We start from the raw sequence: 15724 nt of genomic DNA, 5'->3' as shown, positions 1-15724 counted from the left end.
GCTTCCCCAAGCACACTGGGCTATTTTCCTGTCTTAAAAGCTATCACTCTCTACCTATGACATTCTTTTCATAGTTTTGTACCTGGTTAGATCTTATTGATCCTCTAAGGCTCATTTTGGCCATCATCTCTTCTAGGAACTTTCCTATGGACTCCAAGAGAGTAGTAAGTGTTCCACGGCTGAGTTCAAACAGAATCCTGAGCTCACCTCTCACTCAGAGCTTACCAGATTCTGTTTGCTATTTCCCAACACTTTGTCTCTAGAGTGTTTATGATTCCTTAAGGCTGGAACCATGTTTTATTCATGGTGTACTGCCTTGCCTAAGTCACAACTAGCTCTTGGTACGGCCTCAACACATCTGTTAAGTTTTTCAGCTTAACTGAAAACAATGGGAGGAGAGCACAACGCAAGTGAATTTATGATGTTTCAATTTACCAGACTCCTTCCAACATGAGTTAAATGAACACTTTAGCTTAAATAGGTAATGGAAACAGCACTGAATTTCAAAAGTATTTTTTAATTCACAACTTTTAATGTTTTTATTACCTCCTGGGGATAAAGTTGAGCAAACACACGCAAGGGTCAACATATACAATCTTATAAAAAAGCCTGAAAAATATAATTAGGAGAAGGGAAAATAGATGTAAAAACTAACAGTATTGTAAAAGATGGTCATGTGTAGGCACATGCACAATGCGTGTGGGTGTGCAGTAGACAGATTGTTTTCAGTTATACATTATTATACATTATATTAAATTGGTAGATAAGGTTGCAGATTAACTTGGTAGCTTTGATGGCAATACTTTTTGGACCTACCAGGCAAATATAGTGAGAAATGCATAAAAATGTATAGAGTTATATAATTTAATCTCCATGCCATTCCAAAGACTAGTAGTTTCCTCATCAGTAAGTTGATAAGTAAATGCACTCTCAGGAAGTGAAATAACATTCATTTGAAAATGTTCATTGAGTTCTGCTGGCTTTCAGGGTTTAGCCAGAACTACCCTCACAAGTATCTGAGATAGAAATGTGGTTGTGGCTCCCTCTGAGAACTATCTAGAGTGATATCACAAGCACTTCTTTATCAGGCAATTATCTGTGTGCTGCTTAGGTGGTTCTTGGTGGACAGAAGAGCTCAAGGTTTGGACAGATGTAATCACCACATTCAAAAGACAGTGAAATGATTTAGCAGCTCTGCCCAGTCTGGGCTAGTGATGCTGCAGAATTCCCAGTCATCCTCCTCTTTGTTCTTATGTAAAATTAGTTAAGTATGGTGGAAATCCCTACATGGGAGGGGGTGGAGTGGGGTGAGGAGTGGGTCAGAGGGGAGGCAGGAAGACCAATTAGGAAGCTAAGGGGACCGGAGTAGTAAAGTGATGATAAAGACACCAAAGAAAGGCCTTTTCTGACTTTTTAAACATTGAGGGGAAAGCTTACCTTCCTGATGCCCTGTGGAGTGTATAGTATTGGCTTTCTTCCATGCCTCCTCCTGGATGTTCAGGTCATATCTAGACATTTGAACTTTTCAGCTTGCCATTGCCATTTATAGACTGGGTCCATTAAGGAGTGTGAAAGCGTGTGTGAGTGTACACGTATATGTACGTACATTTTTTTAGTAGGTCAGTAATAAACTCTTCCCTCAAAATGTCACTTTGAAGCTTTAATAAAATCAATCCTCGTAACTCACCTTGGTGAAGCAAATATAATTCTCATCTTGATAACTAAACACTTTTTTTCTGCTACATGACATAATGGCTACCAGCTCCCTATCTATCCCAGAGAAATAATTCTCAGTTTCTTCATCTTGAAATGACATATTAGGAATCACTGCCCATTTGCAAAGTTCCAAGGATCAATGAAGAAGAATGAAAGTTTCCCAGTGTCTGCTCCAGTTCGATTCAGGAGATTGTTGTCCTCCTGTGACAATGGCTTCATCTCTGTTCCATGCCCTCTCTCAGTCAGTATCTTCTCTTAAAGGGAGCTTGAGATTTTGGGAAAGGTAATAGACTATTGTAAGGAACCATGGGACAGATGCTCAATGTGATAGTCCTCTCTGATTTGTTTAGCAATAGTTTCTAATTTTCCCTTCCTATTGCCACTGTTTTGAGTTCACATTTCCAGAATCTCTCACCCAGAATACTGCAGTAGCTTTCTCAAACACCTCACACTGTCAGTCTCTCTTTCCCAATCTGTCCTTCCCACAGTTGCCAGGTTGATCCCTTTGAAATCCACCAGTGACTATTCCCTTCCCTTTGCTCTGAGAAGGGTGCACTGAGTAATCAGTAGGTGTCAGGAAGATAACATGCAAAGAGCTGAGGGCACAGACATGAGGACATCTACATCTTTGCAGAGGAGGATATCACAGTGTAGGGACACATAGGCAGTGATCCAGGTACATTCTGGTGCAAGCTCAGAGAAGATGACTAAGTCTGGATTTGTCTCAACCCTTAAAATTCTTCATTGTCTATAGGATAAAGTACAAGTTTCCCAGAAATCTTAAGGCATCAGAACTGACTGGAGTCTCACTTTCCAGCTTTGAGTCTTTTGTTCTTCATAAACTATTTTTTGCAGTGAAAGTAACCCATGTTTTATTTCCTGCCTGTTCTGTATCCAACTCTCACCTGCTTCCCATGTCTTATACATTTTACTAATGGTATAAGGTTCCCAATTCAAACTGTCTCAGCTCACAAGCTGGAATCTCCTTTTTCTTTGACCTTAAAAGCGCATTCTCTGTTCCTATTTGGTGTTATAACTTCGTTCCTGTAGGACTCATTCTCTCCTCCATAATACCACCTCCTCCTCCAAGCCAGCAATATGACTTATTTGTCTTTCCAATTCCACACTGCTTCTCCAGCTGCTATCAATTGAGCATGTTCATGGAGCCCTGTCCTCTCATTTTATCTGGCAGGCCATTGCAAAGGAAGTCTGTAGCCACTAGCTTACTTCAGAAACGTTCTCATTCAGAAAGATGCACGTCATGGAATGAAACCAACTTCCTCCTTTCAGGTTTTAAATTTAAGCTTGAGTTAGTTTCTGACAAAGCTAATCCCACTTACTTCTTCATTTTTCTTAATGTACAAGTTTGACATGGTCTCAATAGGGAAGAAAACATGATATTGTAAATAGATGATGTGCTCTGGAATTGGACATGAGTTCAGGTATCTTTACTTCAGTTTAAATCTAAGAAGAAATAAATGATTTCCTTTGAATTCCCACCATGCAATTAAGAAATGTATATAAACTGTCTGGGGGTCTGGGGTTTTACAATTGATACCCCTACCACTTCAGATCACATCTATCAAATCCCTATGTACCAGTCAGATGAGAAACAGGACTAGTTATTTATATCATACCTCACTTTAGAAGAGATTTACAAAAAGGACATATCTATACACAAACACACATTGCTGACATAGGATAAAATTAGCGATCTCTTCCATACTCTCCCTGTGAATTACAGGAATTAAATTAAAACAATAACAGCATCTAAGTTTACCATAAATCTCTAAATAGTTATTGACCTTTCCATGTGCAGCAGCTTGATTCTGATGATGATGCAATTTCCTAAACCTTTCAGTAAGTAACAGTTCTAGAAAGGAATTAAGGGTGATTAAATTTGAGGAGGCTGGTTTGAATACAGATTCTTTAGGAACCTCATAGACATACCCAGAAGGGTCTAGCTGCATCGAGAGAAGGATGTTCATCCTAATAGATGGCCATATGCAGTTAAGGGGTCTAGGTAGGCTGGAATTATCCAGGCTACTCACATAATAGTCCACTTGTCTTTACATAGGTAGACACAGACTTTATGAAGGTGCATAGAGTAGATAGAAAGCCTGAGCTTTTCATTTGTAGTAAACAGCACTTTGGAAACAGAGATTATTAGGTTTCCTTATGGAGACTTTCAAAATTCAATGAGCTTGGTCAAGCTTCTATACAAGCTTTCTGATCTTATCAGCCACAACCTCCATGCACTGGTGACTCTGACTTCTTGACCCTACTCTTAACATGCCTGTAAGTTCCATAGTCATATCATGCTTTTTCCTTAAGTGTATGACATGCTCCTACTCAAACTTCAAGAACTTGCTCAAATACCACCTCCTCATTCAAGCCTTCTCTCTTACCCCAGGCAATAATTAGTTCGGTGTGAAGTAATGGAAAGGGCGGGTGTTCTGCTGTCAAAATGATCTGAATTTAAATCTGACTCTTGTACCTGTGTGATCTTATACAAGTTAGCTCATCTTCCTGAGACTTAGTCTCCTGATTTTTAAAGTGAAAACTGTTAATTCCCTAAGTCTTGAGTAATGTATTGTAATTGTTTTCCTGCCTATATTTCTCTCTGTGAACTCACTGAGATGAGAGATCTTATGTTTTTAGTTGCTGCCTCACCAGGCACCAAGCACAGTGCCTGGTATTTTGTAGCACTCAAAGTTATTTCAATCAATGGTTAGTCCTGTAAAAGTAACTCAAGTACCAATAAGTTAATTAAAGTCCAAGTTCTTCTATTAAGTGCTCTCCTGTCATTTCCATGCCCATTAATCTGAATTTGCATAGCTCTAATACACACTACTAGCAAGGCTTTTATCACAGCCTGCTCCACAGGTACTAATTGAGTCTAAGCTTCTTTCAGGGCAATAATCATGTCTTTTACTCTGTGGTCCTCAGGACACTTCACAATATTCTGCAAATGCCAAATAATGATAAGGTTATTTAAAACATCCCATTCTCCTTCTCCTCCCAAATAATTTTCCTCTTCATTTTATGCTGAATTTATCCCAAGGTCACAGAGAAACCAGGTCTCTGTAACAATGATTTATTTCTGTCATCCTTGCCATTGGCTCAAAATAAGTGGCATCTCCTGACCCAGCTTTCCCAACTCTTCACATAGCTAGAGACTGTCTCCTTTCTTCAGTGTTCTTTCCTCTTAACTGTCCTCTGCTTTCTGTTTGTGGACAAGAAGAGTATTCTCATTGGTGCACTGTTTTCAGAAGAATTTGGAAAACTTTGGATTTATCACTTATTAATTCATGAGTAAATCTCATTAGCTTTTTACCTTAAAAACCATAGACTATGGGAACTGCAAATACAGAAGAATTCCCAATATTGTGCTAAAGATTGAGGTAAGCTAGATAGATAGGGACTGGGAAAAAAGCCAACTGCATGGTGTCTAGAGCCTGATGCAACCTCAGAGTTGTATTGTAGCAGATGTCATGGATATCACGTGACCACACAGACAGTAAAAAATAAGACCAGCCAAAGTGGCTGGAACCAACATGGCTGACTGAGAGGACTTCAACCTGTCCTTTGCTTCATTATAATGGCATCTCCACTTCATTAGCCTTGGAGAATTGGCTGTTCCTATCATGTATCTGATACCATAACACATCTAAAAACTCCATATAAGGACACATAAGGGGAGTTAAACCCTGTTCCAGAAAAATCCCAACTCATTTCTGGAATTCCCCATCTTTTTTTTTTTTTCCACCTTAACTAATATATAATCCTCCCCTCCATTAAAGTTTGCCCATAAGATGAGCTATCCAAAATCCATGATGATGCAACTCTCTTGAGACCTGCCCTTACCCTTTGCGTGTGTACTTTCACTGCATTAAAAGTTCTAATTCCTTACTCTGTCTCATCTGTGAATTCTTTCTCTGACAGTAACAAGAACCCAGAAACAATGGATACAGGTATCAATTTGGTCTCTCTCTCTTTCTGAGACCTTCTCAGCCTTCACCATTGCAATAAGATGTCTCATTGTGGTTATATGTGGTCTTAGCATCCTTTTCAACATAATACTACAGGCAGAAACTACCAATCCTTGAGTTTACACAGGAGATGAAACTTGTTTTGGCATCATGATGTAGTTCAAAGCTGTTATTTTGTTCATAAGACCCAAAGAACAATGGTGACCTGGTAATGAACTGAAACCAGAACTTAGGTTATTGATCCTTCTGACTTTCACTCTTGGGCTCTCCCTGAAGACTTTCTCACATGATTACTTCTTTTTCTTCAATAGCCATTCAAGTCCTATTCTAGTTTATATTCTATTCATCAGTAAATACCCAATGGTATTTAACACATAAATTAAAAAGTATACCACATATATTTTAGCCTTAAAAAGACATGTGGCCTGTCATTGATGTTATTGTTCTTGAGGAGAAATGTCTGGATGATACTTTGCATCTTGCACAAGCCCTAAGCCTGTATCTGGCACAAGCTAGGTATTCAATATAAATTATCTGATAAATGTCAACTATCCACATGAAATAAACAGAAGATGTATTCTTACATTCTCACCAGTAATCACTGAAAATTTCCTACCCAGTTACATTAAATTAGTATTTGTTTGAAAAGACTCTACACCATGATATCACATATACTCATTCTTTTTTTTTTTTCCATTTTTCTTTTATTATTCATATGTGCATACAGGCTTGGTTCATTTCTCCCCCCTGCCCCCACCCCCTCCCTTACCACCCACTCCGCCCCCTCCCTCTCCCCCCCCCAATACCCAGCATAAACTATTTTGCCCTTATTTCTAATTTTGTTGTAGAGAGAGTATAAGCAATAATAGGAAGGAACAAGGGTTTTTGCTGGTTGAGATGAGGATAGCTATACAGGGCATTGACTCACATTGATTTCCTGTGTGTGGGTGTTACCTTCTAGGTTAATTCTTTTTGATCTAACCTTTTCTCTAGTACCTGTTCCCCTTTTCCTATTGGCCTCAGTTGCTTAAGGTATCTGCTTTAGTTTCTCTGCGTTAAGGGCAACAAATGCTAGCTAGTTTTTTAGGTGTCTTACCTATCCTTACCCCTCCCTTGTGTGCTCTCGCTTTTATCATGTGCTCAATGTCCAATCCCCTTGTTGTGTTTGCCCTTGATCTAATGTCCACATATGAGGGAGAACATACGATTTTTGGTTTTTTGAGCCAGGCTAACCTCACTCAGAATGATGTTCTCCAATTCCATCCATTTACCAGCGAATGATAACATTTCGTTCTTCTTCATGGCTGCATAAAATTCCATTGTGTACATATACTCATTCTTAAAGAATGACACAATAAGTATAAATAAATTTCTATTTCTTTTGAATATCTGGGGGAAAATTTGTCTGTGACTGGGTTTCCCAGTAATATGTCTACTTAACATTACAAAGGGAAACATTGGGGTTTAGCTCTCTAAGGCTTGAGAAATGACCTTTCCTTCCTGTTATTCATAGTGACACATCATAATGATGATAACTTAGAGTTATGTGATACTCATAATTGTTAGGGCAGAAAGGCAAAGGAAAGACATGACAAAAAAAAGAACAGGATGATAGAACGTGGAGAGTTATTTTATAATACAACAATGCTAATATTGTCTCTTCAAGTAGTAGATTTCAAAAGCTATCAAAGCTATAGATAACATCATACTTAATGGTAAAAGACTGTATTCTTTCCTCTTAAGAGCAAGAGAAAGACATAGATGGGCTACTCTTGCCACTTCTATCCAATATTGTACTGGATGTTCTAGCCAGGCAATTAGGCAAGAAAAAGAAATAAAAGCCATTCACACTATAAGAAAAAAACAAAATTCTTTTTGCGTAGGACATAATCTTTTATATAGAGGAAACCCTGAAGAATCTGTTTAAAAAAATTCAAACTAATAAATAGCTTCATGGAGGTTGCAGGATATAAGATTAATATAAAATAATAATTATATTTCTATACATTTGCAATGAAAACTCTAAAAATGAAATTGAGAAAATAATTCACATGTAAATAAATAAAACTGGAACTCTACCTCTTTCTGTGTATACAGCAATTAAAAATGGGTAAAATACTTAAAACTATAAAACTTTTACAAGAAAATATGACACTTTTATGACCTTGGATTAGGCAATGGCTTCTTAACTAAGACAACAAAAACATAAGTCATAAAAGAAAAAATAGGCAAATTCGATTTCATCAAAATTAAAAACTTTTGTATCTCAAATGACACTATCAAGAGAGTAAAAAGAAAATCCAGAGAATGGGAGAAAATATTTGGAAAGCATTTATCTGATAAAGATTTAATAAATAGAAAAGATGAAGAGTTTCCACAATCCAGCAAAAACAACTTCTTCCCCCAATTTAAAAATGAACAAAGAACCTGAATAGACATTTCTTAAAGAAGATATACCAGTAAGCACATGAAAAGATGCTTGGCACCAGCAGTCATGAGGGAAATGCAAATCAAAACCACAATAAAAAGGCTTGAGGACAATAGTAGATTGCAAACACCCACCACATTCCTATGTCTCCACAACTCAAATAAAACCTCAGGTATGTGGCTACCAGGGAAGGCAAGTTAGTGAGCCAGGGTAGGGCACCAATAAAAGGCTAGACAGACAGTGGCTATAGTAAATTACACATTAAACTGTAGATATATGAAAGAAACAAAGAGAGAACTATGTTTGGGTAGCGGCCTGGAGCCTCCCCATGGAAGGGGGAATGGATCTGCTTTGCTCCATCCCTGCACCATTCCAGCCCAGGTTGCTTTTTTTTGGGGGGGAGGGTAAAGAGTCACCTGCAAATGAAACTATCCACAGGGCTAAGAGCAGGTCAGCAAGCCTCACTTGTGGGATGGAAGCCCAGCAGTGAAGTCTCCTCAACCAGCGTGATAGGCAGGCCTAGCAACAGCAAAGTAAGCAGAGTTTTCTTTAAGTGGCTACACCTCTAGGTCCACCACCCAGCCCAGCATTTATATGTAAATACAGCCTCCCCTGGGACTCCTGGTAAGACAGGCTGAAGAGAGGCTCCCACCCATCACACCACAAAAGAAACATCAAACTGGAGACCTAGACTGAAAAAGGAAAGCTAATTGCAGGTAAGCCAGAGTTGCCACAATACATCTCAAGCTCTTAAAAAAAGAACAAGCAAAATCCAAAAGTAGTAGACAGAAAGAAATAATAAAGATCAGGGCAGAAATGAACAAAATGGAGACTAAAGGAACAATACAAAGAATCAATAAAACAAAAAGTTGGTTCTTTGAATAAACAAGATTGACAAACTTTTATCCAAACTAACCAAAACAAAACAGGGAGAATACCCAAATTAATAGAATTAGAGATGATAAAGGGGATAGCAAAACAGGTACCAATGAAATCCAGAGGATCATTAGGAAATACTTCAAAAATCTCTATTCTAATATATTGGAAAATCTAGAAGAAACAGATCAATTTTTAGATGCATATGACCTATCAAAATTGAGCCAAGAGGATATAAACCACCTAAACAGATCTATAATAAGCAATGAAATAGAAGCAGCAATAGGAGTCTTTCAATAAAGAAAAGTCAATGACCAGATGGATTCATTGCTGAATTCTACTAGACCTTTAAGAAAACATAAATCTTTAGGACCTTGGATTAGGCAATGGTTTCTTAGGTAGGACAAGAAAAACATAAGTAATAAAAGAAAAAACAGGCAAATTGGATTTCATCAAAATTAAAAACTTGTACCTCAAATGACACTACCAAGACAGTAAAAGACCCAAATGTTCCTCAAGCAATTCCATAAAATAGAAAGGGAAGGAATACTACAAACTCATTCTCTGAAACCATTTTAACCCTGATATCCAAAGTGGACAAGGACATAAAAAATAAAGAAAATTACAGATCAATTTTCCTGATGAACATAGGTACAAAAATTCTCGATAAAATACAAACTAAATTCAACAGCATGTTAAAAAGATCAAGCACCATAATCAAGCTGGTTTCATTCCATGAATGCAAGGATGGTTCAAAATATGTAAATCAATTAACATAATCCAACACATAAACAAAAGATCCCATGATCAACCTTTGACAAAGTGCAACATCTTTTCATTATAATAGCTTTGAAGAAACAAGAATAGAAGGAACATATCTCAACATAATAAAGGTGGTATATGATAACCTGTAGCTTACATTGTCCTAAATGGGGAAAACTGAAACCTTTTCCTCTAAAGTCAGGAATGAGACAAGGGTATCTACTCTCCATTCTTATTCAGTATAGTGCTAGAATTCTTAGCCAGAACAATAAAGAGAGAAAAAATAAAAGAGATACAAATAAGAAAGAAAGAAGTCAAATTGTTCTTATTTACAGATAATATGAAACTATACTTTAAGGGCCCTGAAGATTCCACCAAAAAACTAGATCTGATAAACATGCTTGGCAATGTATCAGGACACAAAATCAACACAAAAAATCAGCTGTTTTTCTATATACCAATAAGGAACAGACTGAGAGAGAATAAGCCTAGTCATGAAAGCCTCAAAAAAATTAAATAGCTAGGAATTAATGTAACTAAATGAAAGATACCTACAATGAAAACTATACAATACTGAAGAAAGAAATTGAAGACACTTGAGGATGGAAAGACCTTGAAAGGCCTCCCATGTTCATGGATAGGGAAAATTAATATGGCTGTAATATTGAAAGCAATCCATAGATTCAATGCAATCCCTGTAAAAATTCCAATGCCATTTTTCAAAGAAATAGAAAAGTCAATCTTAAAATTCATATGGAAGCACAAAAGACCCTAAATAGTCAAAACAATACTGAGCAAAAAGAGCAACACTGGAAGGTATCACAATACTTGCCATCAGCATATTCCACAGGGCCACAGTAACAAAAATAGCATGACAGTGACACAAAAACATACAAACAGACCGATGGAATAGAGTAGAAGATCCAGAAATAAGCCCAAACAGCTGCTGCTATCTGATTTTCAAAAGGTACCAAAAACACATGTTTGAGAAAAGACACCCTCTTCAACAAATGGTGTTGGGAAAACTGAATATCTACATGTAGTGGACTGAAACTAGACCCTAACACATTGTGTACAAAACTTAATTTGAAATTGATCAAAGATTTAAATGTAAGGCTATGATTAGAGGGACACATAGGGAGGACCCTGCAGGATATAGGCATAGGTAATGCTTTTCTGAATAGAACTCCAGTTGTTCAGAACATAAGAGCAAGAATTGACAAATAGGATTGCATCAAATTAAAAAGCTTCTGCATACAAAGGAAACAATTACCAGAATCAAGAGACAACCTACACAAAGGGAGAAAATCTTTGTCAGCTATTCATCAGATAAAGGATTAATATCCAGGCTATATAAAGAACTCTAAATTAAATACCAAAAGAACAAACAGTTCAATTAATAAATGGGTAAATGAACTGAACAGACAGTTCCCCAAAGAAGTACAAATGGCCGATAAATACATGAAGAAATTTTTATCCAACATATTTAGGCATAAAGGAAGTGCAAATCAAAATGAGTTCCATCTCACACCAATCAGAATGGCTATCACCCAGAAACAAACAACAGGCTGGGTGAGGGGCTCACATCTGTAATCCTACTTATTTGAGAGGTGGAGATCAGGAGGATCATGGTTCTAGGACAGCCCAGGGGAAAGTTTCAGAGACCACTTATCAAGCAATAAAAAGCTGGGTAGGTAGCATGTTCCTGTCATCCCAACTACACAGAAAGCACAAATAGGATGCTTATGGTCCAGGCTGGGCATAAATCTGAGACCTCTTTGAAAAATCCCTAAATGAAAAGGAGCTGGGGATATGGCTCAAGTGCTAGAGCAACTGCCTAGTTCAACCCCGATTACTGTCGACACACACACACACACACACACACACACACACACACGCACACACACGCACACAACCATAAATGCTGGTGAGGATGCAGGGAAAAGAGACCTTTGTACAGTATTGGTGAGAGTATAAATTAGTTCAGTCACTATGGAAATCAGTATGGAGGTTTCTTAAAAGACTAAAAATAGAACTCCCATATGATCCTGCTCTGCCACTCTTGGGCACGTATTCAAAAGAAATTAAGTCAACCTACAATAGAGATAGCTACACTCCCAGATTTATAGCAGCACTATTCACCACAGTCAAATTATGGAATCAGCCTTGGTGACCAACTAATGAATGGATAAAGAAAATGAGGAATATACACACAATGGAGTATTATTCAGCTATAAAGAAGAATGAAACTATATTGTTTGCAGGAAAAAGGATCGACTGGAGATCATCACATTAAGCGAAGTACGCCAGATTGAGAAAGACAAATATCATATGTTCTCGCTCACATGTGGAATCTTCCCCTTAAAAATTTATAACTGGAATGTAAACCAAGGATTTCTGGGTGGTGGGTATCAGCAAGAAAGGGGGAAGGAGATGGTGAAGGGGATGAACATGCCTCAAGAACTTTATGCACATGTTTGAAAATAGAATAATGAAACCTGTTAAAAATTATTTCCAGGGCTTGGGTGTGGCTCAAGTGGTAGTGTGCCTGCCTAGCAAGCTCAAGACCCAAAGTTCAACCTCTAGTACTGCCAAAAAGAGTGTGTGTGTGTGTGTGTTAGTTTTAAAAGGATTGGGGGGATGGGAACAAGTAGTAGAGAGGGTGAATTTGATCAAAATACACCGTATGCATGTACAGAGCTATCACAATGAAAGCCCTTATACAACTCACACATGGTAATTAAAATTAAAACTAAACCACAATGTGAAAGTGATTCCACTCCATACCACCAAACTCGGAGACTCTAAGGCAGACATATAGCAACAAGTATTGGCGAGGATGTGGAGAAACTGAAGTCCTCACACCCTGCTGGTGGAAATGTGAAATTACGCATCCACTTTGCAAAATAAGCTGGCCACTCCTCAGAATGTTAAGCACAAAGTTGTCATATTGCTGATGGGACAATAGTATATATTCAATTGTGGTATATACTCAATGTGATATATACTCAATGGCCATAAAAATAGATCTCCACATAAAAATTTGTATATAGATGTTCATAGCAGCATTATCCACAATGACCAAAAACTACAAACCACTCAAATGTCCATCAACTGAAGAACAGATATATTACATGTGGTATAAACATACAATGGAATATTATATGGCAATAAAAAGAAATGAAGTACTTATACATGTGACAACCTAAATACATCTCGAAAGTCTTATATAAAGTAGAATAAGCAGTCACAAAAGACCATATAACATATTCCAAATATATGAAATATTTATAGGCATCTGTCTATAGACAGAAAGCAGATTAGTGGTTGTGTGTGGCTGGGCAGGGGTGGGAGGTTGGAGGGAAAGGAAATGAGTGCTAACAGATTCAGGATTTTTCTGTAGAGTGATGAAACGCTCTAAAACTGACTTGGGTAACAGTTGCACAATTCTAAATTTGAGAAGGTGAATAGTATACTCTTTAAGAGGGTGAATTATATCTCATTAAAGCAGTTATTTTAAAAGGTACACGTGTATGTCAGTGAATATTTTAATTTTGGTGATTTACTTGTTAACTTTCTCCTTTTCTATGTCTGTCACAACAATCCACATATTCACTTAAATGATCCACGTGTATGTGCTCATGACTGTCTCTTAACTTTATAATGTGTAACAAGCTCACAGATACCTCTAATAAAACCCAGGCTTTTAGAACATCAATGTGAAAGAACGACAACTTAAAAACACCTGACCTGTATCTTCTTCATTGTGGTCATTACATCATTTTCATCAGCACATTTCTGCTCAGCACTAACTTCACCCCCAGTATTTACCACATTTATAACAAATCCACTTTAAGAAAGGACATTATTCCTTTTGGTAGTGCATTTATAACAGTGCTCTACTGTGTAGCGGCTTCATAATTTGTTTGCTACTAAAAGCCTAAATGTTAATTATCACTAAATCCATGGCAACCAAGAGAACAATGTTTCCATCACTTTGTACCTACCCCTTTTGAATCAATCACTCCAGGCTTTGCATTAAACTTCACTGTCTTCAATCGGGCACGTTCCTTTCTTTCCACTCTAAAGAAAATTGAAAATAGTCTGTCACATAACAAGGTATCTATGATCCAATTTCGTATTAAGTAAAGAATAACTCTTCCTTTTAATCCTTATGATGCAAATAAAATGTGTTCTAGAATATTTCTGTTCCTTTGTTCAGTATAAAAAGTCTTGGAGGGCTGGGGCTGTAGCTCAAGCAGTAGGGTGCCTGCCTAGCAAGTGCAAGACCCCAAGTTCAAACCCCAGTAATGCAAAACACAAAGAAACAAAAAACCAAAAACAAAACTTCAAACCAAAAAACAAAGCTTGGAATAAGGCTTATAAGCTTTTTGGAATAAAGCTTTAATACATCCCTTGAAATTTTTGTGTTACATATATTAAAAGTCACAGTATTTGGAAGGAAGAGAGAGAATAAAAACCACAGTATTTTGCTATTTAAATGCTTAAATCAATCAGTAAAAATCTACTTCAAGAAATCATAGCCCATAGAGACCAACATCTACCTATAGTGAGAGGAAACAAACTCTTCTTCCCCTTTCCTCCTTTGTTATATGTAACAAATGTGTTATATATAATCCTAAATGTTCCTTCAAAGAAGCCTGACCTTTGAAGGAACCCTCCATGCCCTGCAGATTCATCATTTTACCCACCATTCATTCATTCATCGAACACTTACTGAATGCCTACCATGTATCAAGCAAGATGCTGGAAAACAGAAATATTTAAAGCATGTAATGAGCTCCTGGTAATGAGCTCTTGACAAGAACAGAGATTGTTTGAGGCTGCTAGTGCTCTGCAGTAAGACTGTTGATACCAGTGTGGGTTCCTTTATCTCACTGGGAGGGAGAAAAGAGGGGTGGAAAGCACTGGGGTGGACTCCTTCCAGGAGGTGTCCATGTATCTGAAACTAGAAGGATGAGAAACAGGTTGTCAGTAGGAAATATTCAGCTGGAATTCCCAGACAGAAGGAACAATAGTGCACTGAGCCAGGGATATGAGTGAGCTCAAGACTGCAGGGAGACTCTGGTAAGGGGTATGAACAGGATACAAAGGCAAGGCTAGTGAGGCAATGCGGCCCCTTATAAAGGGCATTGATCCTCTTCAAGGACTTGAGTCTTTTCCTTAGAGAATCCTTATGAGTTATAAAATGATATAAAGCAAGGAAGTGATAAAATCAAATTCGTATTTTAAATAAACAATCTGGTGCAGGTGGGAGACAGATCCTAGAAGGGATGGAACAGAAGGAGGCTGGGGGCCTATTTAGAAGCTGTTGCCACAATCTATGCAATAAATGGTGGAAAATGATAATGAGGTGGGGGAGAGGCAAGGACTTAGAAATTCCAGGAAGATAAAATTGGTTGGACTTACACTTATTTGAAGGCCAGGATTAAAAAAAAAAAAAAGAAAAAGGAGTTTAAATATTTCCAAGTCTCTCCAAATAAACATGGTCCTCCCTACCTCTAAGCCATGATGGCACTTAATTTTATCTCTATGTCGATATCACATCTTAAGTTCCTACTGTTCACTTATTTTTTTGCTTTGCAGATACAAAGTTCCTTGAGGGTTAGCCCATATATCACTTAATAGATGTATTACAGAAAGTCTTCTATAAATATGAATTATAAATTATTGAACAAAAGTGATATTCTGTGAATTGTTTGAACATGACTTTGTTTAAATGTGGCTAGTTTTGATTTCAATTTTTTCTTTCTGGGGAAAGAAAAGAGAGGAAAAAAAATCCTGAATCTATAGAAACCTAATGGTTTATGAAGTCTTAAGCTATTCATAGATCAATAATTAACAGCACACTCTTTTCTAACTGAGAGCTCTTTTGTGTTTCTAACTGAAACACATTGAAAATCAGGGTTTCTATAGTTACAGAATGAAG

General features: G+C 37.4%; 1 protein-coding gene across 22 annotated transcripts in view; it reads right to left on the bottom strand.

Moving 5' to 3' along the window:
- Dlg2 (discs large MAGUK scaffold protein 2) overlaps window positions 1-15724 on the bottom strand; it is a 2025432-nt gene that overhangs the window by 56198 nt on the left and 1953510 nt on the right. For all 22 annotated transcript variants that reach the window (XM_074081674.1, XM_074081712.1, XM_074081675.1 and 19 more), the window contains one exon: window positions 13782-13857. In XM_074081674.1, the coding sequence (XP_073937775.1) occupies window positions 13782-13857 (76 nt within the window). The remainder of the gene's footprint in view (window positions 1-13781; window positions 13858-15724) is intronic.

The sequence above is a fragment of the Castor canadensis genome, chromosome 1, assembly GCF_047511655.1.
Source record: "Castor canadensis chromosome 1, mCasCan1.hap1v2, whole genome shotgun sequence".
NCBI lineage: Eukaryota > Metazoa > Chordata > Mammalia > Rodentia > Castoridae > Castor > Castor canadensis.
Note: the sequence above shows the minus strand (reverse complement) of the source record. Positions and strands in the feature narration are given on the sequence as shown.